The sequence below is a fragment of the Caloenas nicobarica genome, chromosome 1 (assembly GCF_036013445.1).
Source record: "Caloenas nicobarica isolate bCalNic1 chromosome 1, bCalNic1.hap1, whole genome shotgun sequence".
NCBI lineage: Eukaryota > Metazoa > Chordata > Aves > Columbiformes > Columbidae > Caloenas > Caloenas nicobarica.
In genome coordinates, this window is record NC_088245.1 from 44,575,500 (window position 1) to 44,598,065 (window position 22,566).

The window sequence follows — 22,566 nt, forward strand, 5'->3', positions numbered from 1 at the left end:
CCCCGCCTTCTCTTCCACACTCCACCCAGAAATGATCCAGTGAAACTAGGAGGAGGTGATTCTCCTCCTCCCTCCTGCTGCTGCTCCTGCTGGTCTGGAAGGGACTGCAGGAATCTCTGCCGTGCTCTGCTCTGAGGCAGGGTCTGGGGAGGGGGCAGAGGGGGCGGCTGTGGCCCGGGCTGCGGCTCCCCCGGCGGGGTGCGCGGGGGCTGCTCGGCTCCCGACCATGGGCAAGGACCAGGAGCTGCTGGAAGCTGCTCGCACTGGGAATGTGGCTCTGGTGGAGAAACTCCTCTCTGGGAGGAAAGGAGGGATCCTGGGCAGTGGATCTGGAGCTATTCCCTTATCCAGCTTGCTGAGGTAGGGACACCGTCCCCCATCAGATGCTGGGGGTATTGACCTCTTCTTCCCTCTCATCATCATCGCCGCCCTCATCTACATTTCCATTGCTGCATCTTTCATAGTAACGATAAATCGTTCACTCTCTAGCCAAGTAGAAGTGTGCCTGTGTTTAAAGTCACAGGCAGTCATTTTATTAATATAGTGCTACTGAATTTCTTGCCTTCAATGCGTCAGTAAGGTACTTGTTCATTCTGTTACTAGCTGTGGTGCAGAACTTATATTTTTCTTGCTGGGCTAATATGCACAATATACTAATTACTCACCCTTCCTTTGATATTTCATCTTCAAATTACTACTCTTAATCATGAATGGAAGCTTTAATCACAGACAAGGCATTGCGTTGTGGAATTCTGTGTAAAAAGCCATAGCTTCAACCCATGCCCTCACCCATAGTTGCTAGCTTCACTTGCAGAAGAAATTAGGCAAATGAGCCCACAAAACAAAGAAGGGATTTTCTTTTTTTTTTGTGAGAAATCATTGAGGCAGAGGAGGTGTGAAACTTATGGAGCAGGTTAGGTAATAGCAGCATTACTTTCAAGGTACCTGGATTACTGGAGTGAAACTGGGTTACTGGCCATGTTGGGTGAAAGGACTCAACTTTAGTCATTAGTCCTATCTCAGGCAATCTACAGCATGGCTCTGTTGCTATTTTCATCATGATCCTAAGTAGGGACATTGTCACAAGCATTTATGACATTTGACAGTATCCAAACAAGAGAGGGTCTGCAGCACACAGTCCAATGCTAGTGTTCAGTGTTACATTAGGCATAGCAAAAGAAAACAAATGGACTGAAACACTATTGACCTAGACCTTGAATAAATTGTTGTTTGTTTTGTTTTGTTTGTTTGGTTTTTATTCTCCTGGAAAGAACAAACAAGCCTAGATAAACGGAAATTGCTTAACTGAGAATATATTTGTGATTCTGCTGCCAGTACCTCCTTGTCAATATATTATTTCAGTGTTCCCTATCAGAGGAAATTTAGTGTAACTGTCCAAATGATACCTGTTTAAACTCTCTTATGAAGTCTTGCTATTTTAATTTGTAAAGCTGGTTTTTGTGCTGTAAACAACAACAGTCCAGATATTCATAGTTTACCAAAGTTCTATGGTGCCCCGGTTCAATTAGTTATTGTATTATTGTTTCATTACTAGACCTTTGACCAAAATCAAAACACTCTGTGCGCTTGCTTTTTGTGCTGTACTGGAATAGGCTGCTTAGCAAGGAGTACGCCAGATAATTGGTTGAATTTAACGTATGAGTATTCTTAAAACGTGATACCTATTTTTTGCAAGTACAGAAGTTCACTTCAGTGCAATGACTGGCCATTTATATTCCAGTCCTACTGCATGATTTGTGTAGTCACTTTCTTCAGGGCTGGTGCCTGTGCTATATTTTGCATTGTTACTTTCATGTTGTGTATCCTAAGTTCTGTATACCCAGAGGGAGTGTATTTGCTTGTGTTTTTCTTTTTTATTAAACGGCAGCATTTTAGTGTTTTATTTTGTATATACAGAACACATTAACTATGTGTTTTTTCTATACAGATGGCCCATGACAGTCATCGTTACTCAGAATTTAAGTATTTTAGGTTGTAAACCTTTGGAAGTGCACTTAGCTTAAAAAGAAGTAAAATAAAACATGTACTGTTTTATTTATGATATTTCTTACTAATGTTATAAAGAATGTCTATGGTTTCTGTAAGCGTAACTTCAAAAATTAAAAGTAAAGATTTAGCATACAGCTCTTAAAATATTTCTAACTTTAAAGAAGTTATTTTAATACATTTAAAAATGATTCAGTAATGGATTGATGCATAAACATTCACAATGTAACACACTATTGAATGTAACGCTTTTTAGAGGGAATCTTAGTAATTTCATTGACTTTACCAGGAATGTTCAATGTAGAAACTACTGTGTGTTATAGAAAGTGTTTTCGAGAAAGAATTATATGTGCTAGGTATTTTAACATACCTTTTTATTTTTGGAGAAGTTGCATGATCTAACTGATGCCAGTAATTATGCATTAAGTTCAGAATGACATGCAAGATCAAGTTTGGATGTATCTTGGTACAGAACACATGGAAACAAAAGGAGGTACTGAAAGGGAGTCATACTAACATCTCAATCCTGTTTAGGAAATCAACGCTTACTGAAAATAGCAAAGTTGTGGAAAAGCCATAATTGTATGGTATAGAAGTTTGAATTTGAGGTTAGGGGCATCTGAAGATTTTTTTAATAGAAAACCCATTGAAGTAGCTTACTAGTAGAGCTATACTAGTATTTTTGCATACAGTTTAGTAGACTAAAAACTGCTTTTGAAAGTTCTAATAAAGAGAAAGCATTAGATAAAATAGAGACATATTTTTCTTCATTTAATAGAATATTTAGGAGGCATTGTGTTTGACAGTAGCTCCTAGTGTTTCATTGATCATAATTTTTGCTTAGTTCCAAAAATGGTGCCCCAGAACTATACCTGTCCCGTTGTGGTGAGAAAGGTCCTTTTTGCAATGCTGTTCCTACCATTAGATTGGAAATGTCCAAGTCTTTCAGCATACAAATGGACTAATACTGCACCTCATATGTTGGTCTAAGTAGCAGTACACTTTCCCTCTGGATTTCTTCTAAGTGCTAGAGACAGCTCAAGTTTATGTGGCTGAACATTCCATGGCTTGATGCCTTTTTTTGTGGGAATTTGCTTTGCAGTAATTATATACCTTGTGAATGACATTTAATATTCCTGAATTGACAAACACACATCGATTGTTATCTGACTGAAGGAACAAACTATCTGGGCTCTGATCTATTTACATTTTTATAACTTTTTTTTTTTTTCACTGTATATATGGTACTTGGGGGAAAAACATGGCAAGATTTTGTATGGTTGTTTTATAGCTGAACCTATTCATTGATGTTAATTGCAGAGTAAATTATCTGATTTTTAAAGGGCTGGCTTCTAACTTGTAAGTAATTGTATTAAATTATGACAACAGTTCAGGAAGACAACACTGTTCCAGAAGGCTATTTAAGCACACATATAAATATATGAATGAATTCTGTGAGGATTTAAACACATGCTTCAAGCAGAGTATGTGTAAAGTGCAGAAAAATGATATATGCTTAATTAAGAGGTCATATGCACCCAGATATCTGTAATAGATACTATGTAAGACATTGTGCCCAAATTGATTTACCTAAAGCAATGACAACAAATCAGTGATGTTTGACTGTGTGGACTGGAGAGGCTCTGGGTCGGTTTGTGCTTCCTACTTCTATCTCCATACTTTGCTCTGGAATATGAAGATTGTGGGTGAATATACTGAGGGTGAATTCCTCAGATGCAAAAGTTAGCATAAGGCATTGCAACATACTAGAGCAAGGCCACACCTAGAGTAATGTGTTCAGTTTTGGGCCCCTCACTACAAGAAAGACATTGAAGTGCTGGAGAGAGTTCAGAGAAGGGCAGTGAAGCTGGTGAAGGGTCTGAAGAACAAGTCCTATAAGGAGTGTCTGAGGGAGCTGGTGGCGTTTAGCCTGGAGAAAAGGAGGCTGAGGGGAGACCTGATCACTCTCTGCAACTACCTGAAAGGAGATTGTAGTGAGGTGGGTGTCAGTCGCTTTTGCCCAGTAGCAGGTGATAGGATGAGAGAGGAAACGGCCTCAAGTTACACCAGGGGAGATTCAGATTAGGTATTAGGGAGAATCTATCAAGCACTTGAACAGGCTGCCCAGGGAAGCAGTTGAGTTACCATCCCTGGAAGTATTCAGAGCACATGTAGACATGGCACTTAGGGACATGGTCTAGTGGGGGACTTGGCAGTGCTAGGTTAAGGGTTAGACTTCATCTTACAAGTCTTTTCCCACCTAAATGATTCTATGATACTATATTTATAATCCTCAGTAAACACCTGGCATAGACTAGTTTAGTTGCTTAAACCTGGGTATTTAATGGCATTTTAGATGCCCATGAGTTTCTGAGGTATCTGTGTGGGCTGATGGACTTTAATGAAGAACCATGCCCTGTGGAGATACATCTAAATTCCAGGTAGGATATACTAGGTTTTCTAAAGCTGTGTTACATGTGTTTGTAGGCTACAGTCTTCAACCCAAACCAGCAGAACAGGGCTGGGATCTGTTTTTTGCTATGAAACAAGGATATTTTGAGACTCCTCAGAAAACATTCAAAGTTTAGAAGACTGAGCCATAAGGGAAGGTTCTTGTCTCTGTTTCTTCTGGGATTCTATTTCCTGGAATTGTCACACATTAGTATACTAATTATGTTTTGTGTTAAAAACCAAATATGGTTTTTAGGTGTGTAATAAATTGTAAATGGAATTTTCAGATTTTTAAATTCTTTTACTGGCTTTTATATTACTCCAGTATAAACTTGAAAACTTAAGAGTGAAATCCCGCAGTCCCCTTAACAGAAAGTATAATTCGATTCCTGTATCCCAAATCCTTAAATGTACATTAAATGATTTATCACATAAATAAAGTGTTTCTAACAAAACCAGTATTTTTAATATGCTTAATTTGATTATCTGCATATACAGAAGATGTTTTTATTGACCAACCAATTTTTTATTATTGGATAGAAACAGGCTTCATTTCTTTCAAAGTGTTTCAGGAAAAATAACTTTGAAGGTTTTTGTGTATCTTAGAGACCTTATATCATTTTGCCACATGCACATGGACATGCTTTTTGCCCTACAAGTATTTACAGCCTAGAGAAAAATGGACAGTTTTTTATTAAATGCTATTTTTTAGTATTTTTAAACTTCACATGCCAAAAGAGCTTTGGATTTTTAGCAGGACTATGGGATAGAATCTGAATTATTATGAACTGGCACAGGGTAGTAGGGAAGGGTGAGTTGGCCCCTTCTGGCTCTTTGTTGGCTGCTGCCATTACACAGCATGGCAGGGTGGAGCAGCCTGCATGGCGCTGGTTTTTTCTCCTTCTACACTTGGCAGACTGTGGCAAGGAATGGCTCCATCTTTGCTTTCCTTACTTACTGCAGCTACACCATCTATAGGCCTGGCCCAAGATATTTCTCCTCTAAAGTATAAGAAACCCAGCAAGCAGATTGTCAGTCTGCGAGTTGCAATCTGTTTCCTCATCTGTTTCTCCGAGCAGTGTCTTGCTCATAGCAAAGCCGCAATTTAGCCTGATGGCCTCAGTGCTGAGAACAGAAATCTACTTCTATCCTTGTGCAGAGCCCTGTGATTAATTCAGCTTCCCGTGCAAAATTAGATCACACATAGATATGACTCGTAGAGCAGAAAGGATTTAAAATATTGAAATAATTTACGAAGCTTTAGTTAAAATTTTCACAAAGTTGTTTTCATGTTATAATTTAAATAACAAATGGATCACTATATTAACAAAAATAAAGGCACAAGTTCTGTTTTTCATTACAAATAGCATTGTTTAAAGTAAAATAAACTTTCTTAGGCTGATTTTATAAAGAGATTGTCTTATATGAGGCTTGCAGTAGCATGGTTCTGGGCTGATGTACTTCTGAGCTCACTTGTTTCTATGTTAGAAGATATTTATTTGACATAACCAGCGCAGATAATTAAATGGCAAGTATTTGTTACATATAGGTTAATGGGGCATCCCATTAGCCTACACTTATTTCTAATTTGAGTTACACTACTTTTAATTAATGCATAGAGATTTTTGTACTGATGTCCCAAGCAGAGACTGGCACTCCCAGGTTCCTCAGTTACATTCTTTATCCTGTTAGAGCAGGAAAAATAAGTCTTTTGGGGACATATTTAATTTTTATTCCTTTTGTCTTTCAATATGAAATGCAAATTAATGATCACTGCAACACTTAGTTTATGCTGTTCAGTATTCGCGATAGCTGATCTGCATGTTTGGCCTTTGAAATGTTTGAGCCTCTCTTAAAACTTAACCTTTGTTCTGTTATTTTCTACCTTTCTTTGACTTATTTTTAGTCTTATTTCTGATAAATGCTTTCAATCAAAGTTTAAACAAAATTTTATCTATGGAATTCCTTAGATTGTTTGCAAGTTTGAAGCTTGCGAATTTATACATATATATATATGTATATGCATATATATATATGTAAAGGTAGAAATATGGGCAGTATCCAGGACATCTGGTAGAAATCTCATTGTTAAGGACAAGGCAATTCACAAAGTTTGTGTAACAAATCTTCCCTGGGAGCTCAGCATGATCCTGGATTCACAGCTCTGTAGTTAATCTGTGTGGATAAACTTCTCACTTCTCCTTGCTCCAGATCTTTTTTTCTGAGTATTGTTCAAATGTACATCTTAATAATTTTCTAGAATGTTAGACCAAATGTAAAATCTAGCGTAAAATCTACCAAGTTCATATTATCTGTCCATAGATAGGATCATAGATATGGGACATAGCAGTGCTGGGAGGACCGATGGAGTTTATGATGGAGTCAGGAAGACTAATAAGAGATATTTTACAAACATATTAAGGAGAAAGCAAGGAAAAACCCCAGAAAGTCTCTGTAACTTCAAATAATTATTTTAGATTTCTTCTAGAATTCTAAGCCACTAGATGGCTAGTGCCTAACTCTGCAGAGGACCATATAAATACATTTTAATCACCATCTTGTTTTCCTTTGTCTGATATTGATAATTCTAGTAGTGTGGTAATTCGATAGAATTAATGCTGCTTTATCCATTTTAAAAATTGATATATGACATTTCTGCTTTTAAGTGGTAGTGTTATAGCAGCACTGAGAGGGGAATAAATGAAATAAAATGAAGAATGATGTAATCTGAAAGGTCTGCTCTCTTGTGACTTGTCAAGGTTGGAAATGTTATGATGAGCAAACACAGATGCTTTTAAGACAAGCATTTTCACAGTCACTGCACTAGTGATCACGAATGTAATCACGTTTCTAAAAATCTACAGGTAGATCTCTTTACTTGCCTCAGTTTTAGTTTGTATGGGTATTCATGGATGAGCTATTAAGGAACTGCTTGTAGCTCTAGGCCATTTTTTTATTGGCTTGACATAGGCATTAGTTGAAGCATCCTATAAACTGCTTTAATTTGTGCTATTGGTATATAATCCCTAAGGGACAATACAGCATAGAGTGCAGTTACACTCTCTTTTCTTCAGCAAGCTTAGCCTCCTCTCTGGGAAGGTGACATATACAAGAGTCCCACAGCTGGCATTCCCTTCTGCCATGGAATTTTTCTGCTGGCCGCTTCCAATCAGAGTACACATCCTAAGCCTTTTTATTACTTCAGAGTAAAATATTTTGACAATTTTTAATGTTAAATGTGTAAGGCATAATAAGCAGTGTTAATTCCTGCCTACTGATACATTTTCATGTACATGGAACCTTTTGGGAAATAGGGAATACATTTTGTTTGAACTTTATAGCCTTTATGTGAAGACTTTTATTACTTTTTAATTACTTTTTCCTGATCACAGTATTTTCAGTATGTTCATTTTGCATTTAAGAAGTGATATAACAACTCTTCTGCACCCAATTTAACATCTATGAATTTCTAATAATGTACAGGTATCTAATATAAGAAAGGTTCGGTGAGATTTAATTCCATGAGGTTGTGCTTTTATTAAAATCATTTTACACTCTTTCCAATTTATTGCACATACATTTTCTAAAGAAAGAAGAAATGCTAAAAATGACATCTTGAGTTCAGTTTTGTTCCAGTTTAAAACGCCCAATGATAGCTATGTTTCTGTAGGTGTTGCTGTCTGTGCTAGGTGTCTAAGTTCCCATTGTAGCCGATGGAGATCTAGTCAGTACAGTTAGGGAGCATACAGAGTGATTCAGCTCACCACAAAGTAGATATTGAATTCTTTTATTTCAAACTGAACCACATCCCTAATTTAAATATTTTTGTAGGTAAGAATATTTCAGTGAAGAACAGGAAAATGATTCTAATTGAAAGTATGTTTAGAATATATATATAAATGACCACTTAAATAGCTAGGTTTAAAGAAAATTTATGTAGAATTTCTCTTCTTCTGTTTTATAGCTGATTTGGATGAATTCAGAAGTAGTAGGCATTAGGTACTGACCAGATAATCAATAGATTACCTGGTCGAGAGGCAGAATCCTGGATGGTTGAAGTTAGAGATACATGAAAAACACATAAAATGCATGCTGTTGTATCACATGTGGTTCTTTACAAATGCACTAAGTGTAAGTGTGCAAGAATGGAATTAGAAAAACCTTAGCTGGAGTTGAAATTAGTGAGGGATGGGAAGGGCAAAAGTAAATATGTTGACAGCAAAAGAAAATGTGGATTCACTGCTCAGTGGTGCAGGAGACCTAGTGACAAAACACATTGAAGAGGCAAAGCACTCATTGCCTATTCTGCTTTGGTTTTTTTGGCAGTAAAGTTTGACTTCCCAGGTTCCTGAGCCTACTATCAAAATTTGTGTGGCAATGAAACATTACATACAGTAGAGACAGATCAGAGGAACACTTAAATTCAAGTGTACATAGCCCCCTAAGCTGGAAGACAGGGACAGGGAACAACTGAAGCCCAAATAATCCAAGGGGAAACGGTTAGGGACCTGCTACACCACTTAGACACACAGAAGTCTATGGGGTCAGGTGGGATCCATCCAACGCTACTGAGGGAACTGGCCCAGGTGTTCACCAAGACACTTTCAATTATTTATCAGCAGTCCTGGATAGCTGGGTAGGTCCCAGTTGACTGGAAGTTGGCAAATGTGGTGCCCGTCTACAAGAAGGGCTGGAAGTGGCATCCAGGGAATTACAGGCCTGTCAGTCTGACCTTGGTGCTGGAGAAGGTCATGGAACAGATCATCCCGAGTGCCATCAGACAGCACATACAAGACAACCAAGTGATCAGGCCCAGTCAGCATGGATTTATGAAAGACAGGTCCTGCTTGACCAACCTGATCTCCTTTCATGGTAAGGTGAGCCGCTTAGTAGATTAGGGAGAGGCTGTGGATGTTGTGTATTTAGCCTTCAGTAAAGCCTTTGACACTGTTTCCCACAACATTCTTCTGGAGAAACTGGCTGCTCATGGCTTGGACAGGCATACTCTTTGCTGGGTAAAGAACTGGCTGGAGAGCCAGGCACAAGAGTTGTGGTGAATGGAATAAAATCCATTTGGTGGCTGGTCACGAGTGGTGATCCCCAGGACTCAGTAGCGGGGCCAGTTCTATTTAATCTCTTTATCAATGATCTGGACAAAGGGATTGAGTGCACCCTTAATTCTAAGTTTGCAGATGACACCAAGTTGGGTGGGAGTGTTGATCTGCTGGAGTATTGGAAGGCCATACAGAGGGATCTGGACCTGCCGGATCACTGGGCTGAGGCCAGTTGTTTGAAGTTCAACAAGACCAAGTGCCAGGTCCTGCACTTGGGTCACAACAACCCCATGCAGTGCTACAGGCTTAGGGAAGAGTGACTGAAAAGCTGCCTGACTGAAAAAGATCTGGGGGCGTTGATCAACAGCTGGCTGAACATGAGCCAGCACTTTGCCCAGGTGGCCAAGAAGGCCAACAGCATCCTGGCGTGCATCAAGAATAGGGTGGCCAGCAGGACTGGGGAAGTGATTGTCTCCCTGTACTTGGCACTGGTGAGGCTGCACTTTGAATCCTGTGTTCAGTTTTGAGTCCCTCACTACAAGAAAGACATTGAGGTGCTAGAGAGAGTTCAGAGAAGGGCAATGAAGTTGGTGAGGGGTCTAGAGAACAAGTCTTAGGAGCGGCTGAGGATGCCTGGGTTGTTTAGCCTGGAGAAAAGGAGGCTGAGGGGAGACCTTATCACTCTCTACAACTATCTGAACAGAGATTGTAGCATGGAAGGTGTTGGTCCCTTTCCCAAGCAATAGGAGGAGAGGAAATGGCCTCAATTTGCACCAGGGGAGGTTCAGATTGGATATTAGGAAAAATTTCTTCACTGAAAGGGTTGTGAAGTGCTGGAACAGGCTGCCCAGGGAAGTGGTTGAGTCACCATCCTTGGAGGTGTTTAGAAGATGTGCAGATGAGGTTCTTAGGGACATGGTTTAGTGCCAGAGTTAGGTTATGGCTGGACTGGTCTTGAGGGTCTCTTCTAACCAAAATGATTCTGTGATTCCATGACCAATATTACTGAGAGGCCACTGTATTCTTTAGAATATCATGTCAAACGTGGGATGTTTCTGATGAAAAGGAAAATGTCACGCCCATCTTCAGAAAGGGCGAGAGGAAGGTTCTGGGATCATCAGGCTGATCAGTCTAACCTAGATCCCAGGGAAAGTTACAGACCATATCCTCATGGAAGTAATTTCTGGGCACACAAAGACAAGCACGTGATTGAGAACAACCAGCATGGATTTACGAAGCTCAAATCATGCTTGACCCACCTTACTTGCTTTCTACAGTAAGATAACTGCCTCTGTGGACAAGAGGAGAACCGTGAATGCTGTTTACTTTAGAGCAGTCTCTTTCAGTCAAAATGGTGAGCTGTGGTCTGAATAAGAGGATGATGAGATGGATGGAAACTTGGCTGGACTGCATGGCTCTGAGGGTTGTGATCAACAATACAAACTCCTACTGTTGGTGCCTACTAGAGGGTTTCCTCAGGATTCGAGGGCCAGTATTGATTGCAGTGTATCAAGTATAGCAGGTTTGTAGATGATATCAAATTGGAAAGAAACAATTAATATGAAGAATTGCTATTAGGAGGGATCTGAATATGCTGGAGAAATGGGCTGATTGGAGCCTCTTGAAATTCAGCCAAAGCCATTGTGAAGCCCTGCAGCTGGGAGTGAATAATCTCTGGCAACACTGCAGGCTCTTATGCTGGATTTGGACAATTTTTTTATCTTTTTCTTGTTTTTTTCTGTCACCTTAGTCATTACAAAAACATCAATATCACATTTAGTCTTTGAGTTTACACATTAGTAACTTCTTTCTCCTGTAAGGACAGTGTGATTGGTGTGTGGATTTTTTTCCTAACTCTTCATACCCCAGACAAGTGCTGAAATAGTTTAAGTTTTAAATTGTTCATGTCACAATATGAGAATTGTCCAGGAAGTAGATGGATTTTAGAGAAGATTAAAAAAAGAGAAGAGTTTTATAAATTAGAATTGGAAATTTCTTCTGGAACAGATATTTTCCCTCTGCATATTGCCTGAATTTCAAACCTTCGTGTAGTAACTTCCTAGTGTGTTTGTTACTGGTAGTTCTGAGAGTTAACTGAGAGTTTAATATCTTCCATGTTTAGTTGCTGACTTGTCAGGGTCATTGTTTTCTATTTTTAGATGCCACTAGATATGTATAGTGAATCTGTGTGTATAGGTTATTTTTGCAGACTAAAACGCCCAACACGTTAATATTAACTGTTTGACCCCAGAATCTCAAGTCATTGGTATGGTTTCCTAAAAAAACTAATTTATTCTTATTTTTAGTTTTCAATTTTTTTGAGTAATTATTTATCCACTTCCATATCCTCCCTGTCATCTGTATAGCTAATTTGTCAGATTATGCTCATAAGTAATTTGCAATCACTCTGCTTCCTGTTTTGTGCACATTTATTGCAGAGCAATATCTTGCATAACCAAGTGGTCTAATGATCTGCCAGGGATCTTCTCACATAATATGCACAAGTTACATTTCAGAGGACCAAATATACCCAATGTAGAATAAAGCATATGGTATTAATATATAGTTTACGAATGTGTTACAAATCTGTCGTTTGCCTGTCACAATAGGTAAATCTATCCCCTCTGTTTTTGCTTTCTTGTAGACTGTGTGAGTCTTGATTTCAGAAGGACAGGAGTCATGACATAAGCAGAAAATGAAGCTTCTAAAAGAATGAAAGAGGCATGTGTTCTGGGTCAGGAGTTGTGGCTAGAAGACAGGTGGAAGGAGAGACCTGAACAGGGGTATCTGGAGTGTTTTGGCAAGTAGGCTGTATATAATAATCTGAAAAGGCTGGAATGCTATAAATGGCTGGTAACAGAAATGGGTATAAGAACTGAGACTGGCTGACCATGGAGGTTAGAACTGGTGAGGAGCAGAAGATGCAAGTTTAGGAGACAAGATCCAAGGAACACAATGAAAGGAGTTACATTCAGCAGAATAAAGAGAGAATGTATGTGCACTGAAATATAGTTTTCATTCAAAGCCTGTTGTTTTCATATTTCCTTGCTATAACAAATATTTGTGAAATATGTTTACAGACTGTCTCATTTTCTTTTAGTGCTAAAATAGACAGCGGTTAATAAAGTGCCATCAGTCATTCCATTAGTTTAAGTGGAAGGGATTGTTGTGATGGATATAGAGATCCTAAATCATCTGTTTTTCGTCAAGATGACACCACATGGTGAAGTTTCAGGAGTGTTGGTTTGCTTTTTTATTAATGGTAAAAATAAGGTTGCCAGTGCAGTTCTTATTTAGCCCCCTGAATGTAGGCATTATATTTTTTTTTTTAAATGACACAGTCCTGTAGTCTTTTCTTTCATGAGGTCCTCAACTCAGTTGTGGCCCAGGATAGGCAGTGCTCCTTGAATAAGCAGTTATTCAATATTTTTTATCCTTACTATTTAACGTTTAGCCCTGAGCCTTATTTACTGCACACAATTCAAACTCTCCTGTAGAAAAAGAATGATTACTTTTTCTCCTAGGCTTTTCAGTGGTATTTGTCACTGTATTATCTGTGACTGAGTAAGGATGTTAATGTCTGCAGTTCACGAATTTTAACTGAAGCACAGTTAGATTATGGTGAGTAGTATCCACTGACTTGGTGTTTCTAACTGGTGACTACAAGGAGCTCATTTTTCACAGTATTGGTATAGTTAGTGAAAAACATAGGAATGGCTCTTCTTGGTCAGAATGAAGGTCCATCTAGCCAAGTACTATTCTCCAGCAGTGAGTGACCGGGAGTTAAGAGTCTGGTCATAGAAGAATATAGTAGTAGAATATAGTAGAATATAGTAGAATATAGTAATACTTCCTCCAGTGTACTCTCACAGCTTCCAACAATTTACAGCAGCTTTCTGAGACAGATGTATTGTCTTTGTATTTAATAGCTCCAGTGAATTTTTCTTCCATGCATTTGTTCAGTTGGTCTTTGAAGCAATGCAAATTTTTAGCATTCATAGCATCTCACAGCAAGGGTTTCACATCCTAATGAAGTATGATGTGAAGAACATTCTCTATAAATTAAGTAGCATTTTGTATGCTCAAATCTATAAAAATCTGTTGGGATGTTCAGAGATTTGTTTCTGGAGTAGACATGGGGAGAATCCAGTTCTGTGGTGCAGTATTAAACTGTTATTCCTGTTCTTAACTTTTTTAATTGATTTAGTAAATACCAGCATAGCTTTGAATACTTTTGATTTTAAAAAAGACTTCTTATTCAGTCATCCCCATTATAGGGGATAGGCCTTCAACCGTTCCAAGATCAGCATTCATTGCACAGGGAAAAATAACATGGAATCATGTAATTATTAAGGCTAATACATATGTGTAAGCAGGATAACTTAGCACCAACACTTTAATCCTTGTCTTTCCAACCTCACTTTTAAAATGCAGTTTTCTCCATATATTTTTATATAGACTATCTGTGTGTTGGTGAACAGAACATAATGAATTTGGAAATGCCTCTAGTAATTTACAAAAAATACAGCTGCTGATATGTTTCTAATAACTTAGAAAAATGACATGGAATTAGATGTGCTGGAGGATCTTTCTTTCTTTCTTTCTTTCTTTCTGGCAAGTAATCATATGCATTTGAACAAGATCCCCATTATATTATGTGAAACAGCAAAAGTGAGGCAAGGAAAATCAAACTTTAATTGTTGAAAGTAATTTGTGAAGATGGAAATAAAGCAGCTGCGTGTTGGGGAAGGATGTGACTTTGCTATCTTCTTTTGTGGGAAACAGTTATCAAGGACAGAGCAAAGTCATTCACCAGTGGTGGAATGTTTCTTCTTATATGTCATGCCTTAGAAAGGTAGTTTGAGGCATAAATGGGATGTGTGTTATTTCCCTACTTAAGCTGGTGAATCAGAGTTAACGAATTACTTCAGGAGTAAGCTTTACAGTAGATGAAGCCAATTGTGGTCACTGGTTCTTACCATGTTGGTTCATACTGCTTAACCAGAGAGGAGAGAAGCTTCAGCATTCAGCATCAATGTCTCTGTCATTCAGGCAAGAATAAATAAAAGAACAGAAAAATGAAAAGTTCGTGATACATTGCAGGCCCAAGAATTTTAACATAATGCCAGTGTTTGAGGGCACACCCATTACCACCCATTCTCCATCCGAATAACATCTGTGATTGATTTGGAGCTGCCTTTAATAGTCCAAAAATTATTAGTACTTGATTGTGATATTATTGTGACACTGGTTTTGTGCACTTTGTGAGTTATGGTGAAGATTATCAGAAATACAACCAAGAAAGAGGATTTGGATCCAGATGCAGATTTTGCAGAAAATCAGGGTGAAATAATGAGAGCTACTCAGTATGATGCAGTTGTTTGATCTCTTCTAAATCCCAGGAAACTGACCTTGGGGAGCAGGTTCAGGCTTGGGCATCATCTGGGTTTAGAGGTGGACTATTGAGACAGTGGGAGTAATGAGGTGTGCAGTAATGAGTAATGGGTGGAGTAATGAGAAGTGCAGTGACATCCAGAATCTCACAGACTGGGGTTCCTTTACTCACCACTCATGATGATCTAGATCACATATGTCTATTATTTAAAAAAATACACTGCTTGAAAGGCAAATTTATTTGAAGACATGGAAGCATGTATTAATATTTAAAAAGCACCCATCTTACTGGTTTCTTCATTTCAAGGATTAAAGTGGCAAATGTTTCATAGGGTTAAAGTTCCAGATGTTTGATCAAGTGATCTGTATGTGTATTTAACAGCTGCTTCTACATCTAACAAGCCACTATTTAATGAGTTGCCCCTAAAGAATAGTAGTTTACTTGGGGATGTTTGCTTTGTCACACCAAGTATGCAGGGTGCCAAAATCTTAATCTGAAGATGTATGTTGCACTAGATTTGAAAACATTGCAATCTTATTATTTTTGAAAAAAAAAAAATCAATATATCTTTAAAATAAAGACAATAGTTTAAAACAGGTAAATTTCTGGTGAGAGGAAAGATGTGGAAATTTATATAATTAAAGGGCTCTCAGCAACAACAGAGACAAAATTGATAGATTTCAGAAATACTTTCAAGGTGTTAACTTCTGAAAAAAAGATTCAGCTATGCTGAAATAAGGACATTTTCTTTTCATCCTGTATTTTCCCTTGGTGAATGTGTCTCATACAATCAGAAGAATCTTGGGCTTGTGTTGTTCACTTACTCAAACTAGACCAGTGACTTCTTCAGTTAGTGTTTAGAAGTAAGTTTTATTTGGTTGAATTTTTCATACTGTTTCTCACAAAGTATTAGATACTCATGGCTAAAGAAATTTGAGCCTGTTCGATGTGACTGTTTTAATGATAAATACTCAAACCCTTAATTTTTCTGTTGGTGAGGGTCGTATAATATAAAAACAGGCTTTTTTTGGTCAGTTTTTAAAACATACTTGGAGTTGACTTGAATCATATGATCTCTTCACTCTTTTGGTTGGACTTGAGTGTATCCAAGAGCTTGGAGACCTATACCCTTAGCAGCAGTAACAACAAGGTATCCTTTCCACAAGAATCATTTAAGTGTTCCAAAACTGTGTAAGAGTTACACAGGCACAAATGTCAGAAAAAGAGTAACAGCAACAGAAATCTTGTGATGTGTTTCCAATCCATAAATAGTTTTTGCCACAAAATGAACTGTTGCAACATTTGCTTCTCCTCTTGTTGCTTTAAAGCTCACCTGGTTGTAACAGGGTACAGACTCAGGAAATAAGTTTTGTAAAAAGCAAGTGAGGCTGCTAAGAAATGTGTTTTTTAAACAGCCAAAGGAACATCCTCTTTGTTAGGCTGCCTACTTCAGCAGGCAACCTCCAGGGAATGAATCAGCTAATTATGATAGCTGTAAGAGACAAAAAGAGCTTTCTTTCCATTCCCTCAGTAACTAAATATTGTTTTCAGAGATTTTTTTGTCCTCCTCATCCCTTCTTTTCCCAGTATAACTATTTTTCTTCCCTTCCTTTCTCCCACTGGGACACCCAGCTTGAAAAGGGGGAAAAAGTTAGGAAGTGAAGAATCCTGAAGTTCCTTATGCCAACCTTGAGAAAGAGGACCTTGCTGCAGATACTTCAAGGCCAGGGAGTCCAGTATGAAAAAAAATTGAAGATGTAAGTTAATGCTTTTGGAGAATGCTGAAGGAACTAGGTTTGAAAATGACATGGAAAAATTGAGCATAATCGAGGCAGAATTCATTGGGAAGCTTGAAAGAACAGACACAGTGCTGGACGAAAGTGATAAGATCAGAAATACAGGGTTGATTTGGAAAGTGGGCCATGATAACTTCCTGGATAGAGAGGTAGAGATCCACTTTCAGAATCTTCCTCGAAGACTGATGAAAACTAAGAAGTGGCAAATAGAGAGTGACAAGAAAACATATGCGAGTGGTTGGATGTTGTCTGATCTTTGCCCAACAGAGCTGTAGCACATGTGAATGGATCTGCCTAGATACTTGGGAAAATGCCAAAACCACCAGCTCTGAAAAAAATTCAAAAGAAAGGAGCTGAGTCCTTTTGTGGTATTTCTGTTTAAATATGTTCTTGGGTTAAAAAAAAAAAAACTCCTGAGAGAATGAGACAGCAGTCTTCAGGTTTACTCTTTGAAGGATGGAGACAGAGTGTCTAGACCTCTTTGGAAGGAAGTATGCTACTTTGGCTAGTCTTCATAGTAGCTAATTATCCAAATCTCCTTTGAAAATATGACTTTCTTCAATGACAAAAGATGTCACCATTTTTGGATAAGTTCCCAATAAACACTGAAGAGGAAATAAGAACAATTTTTCCAGAAGGTCAGCTCACAGTACACATGCCTACGCAAGTTTCACTTGATTTGTGAGCTGCTGTGTCATTGTCAGTAGTTTCAGCAACTGTCATGCAGCATGCATTGTTGCAGTCTTCTGGGATTCTTGGAAGAGTTCAGAATATGGCTGAGATCTTCCTGAGAAGAATGATAAAAGTGACAAGTCATTATATTCCTGAAAAGTATCTTCAGTTATTTTGGGGTCTTTGGGGATTTCCTTTCTCAGCTCCATAGAAAACAATCTATATACCAGATCTATTTCTATTGCACTACCACACTTATTGGGCATTAGATGAGCCTCCTGTAAAGCATATGAAACTCTGCAAGGAATTGCTTTATTTTCACTGTAACTAAAAGGCAGACGCTGCCTTTCGAAGCAGTTGGATTGACACTCACATAGGGAGTTGCCAGGAACTATTTTAAATGAGTGCAGATTTATCAAAGCAGTAAAGGGGGCTGTCCTGTCTGTATTAGCACTGCTTCGTGCATTCTTCTAATCGTATGCCATTTTAGTCACATGGCCTAACATTCAGAACATCACAGGCAGATGCACTATAGTTTTGATGACAAATCTCTTTCTCTTTGCGACTCTATTAGGGTTCATTATTGTACATCTAAACATACAGAACTTGACAATAACATGAATGATTAAAATATTTGTTTTTCATTTAAAGCTGGTATTTAAAACACTCCTGGTTGATTTATGAATAATTATTTTCTTTCTAAATGTGTTTTCAGTTTGGTTTTGATGGGCATCATGCAAAGAGTTTTTAGCTAGATTTGAAAATGTTGAAAAACCTATAAACAAACACATTGGGCTAAGATTAGTGATTTGTGACCCACTTTAAAACTGTCAGAAAAGGAAATAATGGCCTGACTTTAACTTCTACTTTGAAACATAATCTGTCTCTTAATTTGGTATTGCATTGCTGTGCTTAAGTTGGTCATGTGTAATATACTGTCTGTCTTTTTTCCATCATATTCAAGTGATTGCTTGATTTTTGAACAGATTTTTTGGTCAGTAAGCATATGTTCTGAGTAGCAATTACTGTACCCAAAGAGAGGTTTGCCATGCATCCCTTAAAATTGATTCTCAGGCTTAAGCTGTGATCATTTGTCTTTAGCATAACAGCTGAACACTTGTACACCTAAACATTAATTTGCATTCCAAGTGAAGAAAATGTAATTTGGCTAACAGTAATGTATTCTGTAACTAGACACTGAACATATTAATGATACTGTGTAACTAAGTGTTACTGCTAGCATTTGTGCTAAATATTACACAACTCAAATTCTGTTAGTGCTTTGATCATTAGATTCCCTTTTCCATTTGAAATGCTATCAAGTTGTGGTTTTGTGTTTCACTGTTAATCAATAGTGAGCTAGCCTATCAATTACTCAATAGGTCAGTATTTTCCACTACAGCTTAAAAACTTAAATGTAAATAATTGTTCACTTTATTTTCACACTTTATTCTGTTAAAGGATGTTACTTAAATGCTAAATAGACAAGACTTGGTATCACCATCCTCCAGAAAATAATGCAAGTAGGAGAAAACATAGTTAAGAAATGTCCTTTTCCCCCTACCCGCTGTCTTTTTTCTGTAGGTGTGCATGAATGTGTGACATAGCCATGAAGGGCAGCTAGTCCTACTGAAACAGGTACTAAAATTAAAGTGGATAAAGTTTTTTGTTTTGTCTTTTTTGGTTTTCTTTTTTTTAGCCAGCCTTAATGAAAAAACACCAGCTTTTTCCCTTGAACTGCAAGTGTTTTTATGATACCTATAGTGATCTAGGTTTCTCAGCATAGAAATGACATGAAGTGTAAGACAATCCAAAACAGTAGTTAAGCTGATAAACGGATCCCTTACCTCTGATGTGGAGATTTGCATTCAAGTCTCTGGTTTGTCGTTATCCCAAGAGAGTTCTCTAACAACTGGTTTACTCAACACACACATTTTCCCTGGTCCAAAGGTTACATTTAATTACGTAAACATGTTGAAATAGTTTTTTAAAAAATTAAGCCCAAAACCTAAAAGTATTATTGATCAGGATACTTGCTTGGAAAACAGAATAGTGGTAAAGGGGGACTTTAATTTTCCCATCATAACCCAGCAGTCTTGAACTTCATGTTCTGACTTTTCCTATTTAAAAAAGTAGAAACAAGCAAACAAAAATCATTTCAGAATTAACCTTAGTTTAAGTTTCACATAGAAAAGTGGAATTATCAAAACCTCAAAAGTGAAGGTCAAAACATTTTGTTGGATGGTTAAGACAATATGATGCAAAGTAAGCGAATGTTCTGCTTGTACTGTAGTGAATCCTTTCTACTCTGCACCTCTCAACTCCATTTTTTTTGTGTGTGATGACTTTTTTGAACGAGTAGAAATGTGTTAGAGCTTCGATGGTAGCTTCAGAAGTGTTAGCACTCTTTGAAGAGGACTTGCAGCTTTCTCTGTGGCTTGGACTTCAAAGAAGTACAGAACTGTGAACTTCTCAAAGTATTATGATTAGATTTTTATAGACTTAGCAAGAACTATACAGTTATGCAAGTATCAGTCATAGGTTTGATTTGTTTAGGCACTGAACAAGATTTTAAATTGTTCCCTTTTCAGATGGGTATCGGTCTATTCTTGTCCATGTAAAGTGCTATATTTGTACAATAATTTTCATCTGCTGAAGTAATTCCTGTTCATATATGACTTCTAGATGAACTATTTGGGGAAAAAGTATGTTCATTAGAATATTACATTACTGAAATACATAAATTTAGAGCACAGAGGTATCTTAAGTATCTCTTTTTCTCTCCTTTTCGCCCCCTTTGTTGCTGTCCACCTCTCTCTCTTCCCTCCCTAGACCCCCTCCCTACCATTCTCTGCCTCTTTCTCCCCATCACTCTCTCTCTCCATTAATCTATCTTTCCATTCATCTCTCTCTCTCTCCACCTCTCCCTCTCCTTCATTTCTCTCTCCCCACTCTCTCCATCTACATCTCTTCCTCCCTCCTTTTCTCCCTCTTTACCAGTTTAAGTCATAAAGAGAATCACCTAAAACAAAATAATAGAAGAACACAACTCGGGAAACATTACCTATTGAGCTGGAAATAGTGAGGTAGAAGGATATAGTGACAAAAAGTAGTCTGAAAAGAGATAAGTCGATGTCTTTATTTAGAAAAAAAATGGTGTTTCTCCCTGAGGATGAGCCAATGACAAGTATGATTAGACTAAAACAGGACAAGTCACCCATAATCCCATCCAACATTAAAAAGGAAAAGAGTGACATAGAGAAGACATGTTTTACTTAGAATATGGAAATCTTGGGTTGTATGCTCTTCTCTATGAACTGAGACTTACCATAATAAGAATAGCAAATATCCTAAAGAATTGCTGGAGTATTTGACTGATTATTCTTAAGTTCATGAAGGAATAAAAGCCTGTGGAGAAATATCTGATAGGAACATGAAGTACTTCAAACATTTAAGAAAAGAGCTTAAGATGAGAATGTGTGATATATTTTCAGAGATAATTTAGATGACAGCTAGAAGTGAAAAGGAAAAAAAAAAAGTGTGACCAGGGATTACTGGCAGTAAAGAGAGAAAAGTTTTAGATTTACATGCGTTTGATTGACTTTGATGATATTACTAGATTGTGTTGTTTGGGTATCACATATTCAGAAATACCTTTCTTTTTCAATGTATTGTAAACAAAAGAATTGAACATTGAAGTGCTTCAGATTTACAATGGAGCTGCTTTGGAATAAGCATGAAGAATAAGATAGTTAAAGTAACGATTTGTATAGAAAATCAAGAAGAGTGGGGACAGCATAGTGACTAGCTAATATACTGAGCAGAACAAGAGTTTTTAACAAACCTGGGGAGGTGATTTTTTAGTTAAAACCTAAGTATGGATGAACACATTCTGTTTAGAAGAGATATAAAGAGAATATATGAAAGGGAAGTTCTTTACCGTCAGTTGGCAATTGTCTCGAGAAAAGGGTAACTCATGTAATGAGTAAAAAAGCTGTCTTACAAAGATCATGGTCATGTACTCCTGCATTCCACTACCTAAGCCTTTCTCCTGGAAGATCTTAAGTCTTGACACAGGGCAATAGAAGTGGGGAGACCACATTTAGGGTCGCTTAGACCCAGAGGCACTGGGAAGTATGGTGAAGTAACACCTGTATTATCAGTGGGTGACATTATCTGTGTCAGAGTCAACAGAGACAGCTAATAATCTATATATGTCTCTGCTTAGATTCACATAGATGAAGGAATGACACACAGCTTAAACGTACACAGAGCAAACTCAGGTCTAGCAGGACTACTTAGCTGAGATTCAGCAACATGCAAATGCGACTACGATCCTTCCAGGACTTAGCTGGCTTTGGAAGCATTATAACTGCATGTGGTTGGCTAAGAAGTGCTATTAAATCCAAACTGGCTTTTTGCAGACCAGTTCCTATGTGTCTGTACCCATGTTTGCCTGCAGGTAGTCTGCCCATGAACTGCAGCATGTGAACTGCGTTGACAGCATGTTATATGTACCCCTGAATGTTGTGTGTTATCACATAGTATTCTTCAGAAAAAAATCGCTCCCCTTTCATGGTACAATATGGATGGAGCTCCCTTGATTGCTGTTTAGTATTTTATATTCTCATTGTTAATATGGTCTTATGCTTTTAGTGTATATTATGCAGATATTTCTATAAAGAGAATTCTTTTCCTCACATGCTTCTCTGTAGAGTTTTGGAAACATAATGCATTTATTTTCAAAACAACTTTGTTGGGTATTATGACTCCATTTTACAAATGCATATGTAAAGCCCTGAGACATTAAGGTCAACATTATTGGGTAATTTTAGATGCAGCCTTCAAAACACCTAAAAAAGCACAATTTTCTCTGACTTCTAGGGCAACTGCAAATAGTGCTTTTACAGTCAAAACTCAGGATATGAAGTGGGGCACCCTGAAAGTTACATGCTTACTGATAATTCTTGCAAAGTTAGATTTATGAGACTTTCATACTGTGAAAAAAACCTCTGTTATAGAAAAAGTCCACATCTCTAGGGCAACATTACACTACCCTGCATACAGATTTCTTCTTTTCCTCCTTGCAGTCCTCTAGTTCATTCAGAATACATTCCGCTTTCTGTTTAACTTTGCATTCAACAGGTTCTGTTGCTACAGAATCATGACGTACCTTTAGAGCAGGTTACAT

General features: G+C 37.8%; 1 protein-coding gene across 1 annotated transcript in view; it reads left to right on the plus strand.

Moving 5' to 3' along the window:
• Nucleotides 1-226: 226 nt before the first annotated feature.
• ANKS1B (ankyrin repeat and sterile alpha motif domain containing 1B) overlaps nt 227-22,566 on the plus strand; it is a 434,418-nt gene continuing 412,078 nt past the window's right edge. The window contains exon 1 of the mRNA XM_065627452.1: nt 227-360. Coding sequence (XP_065483524.1) covers nt 227-360 — 134 coding nt within the window. The remainder of the gene's footprint in view (nt 361-22,566) is intronic.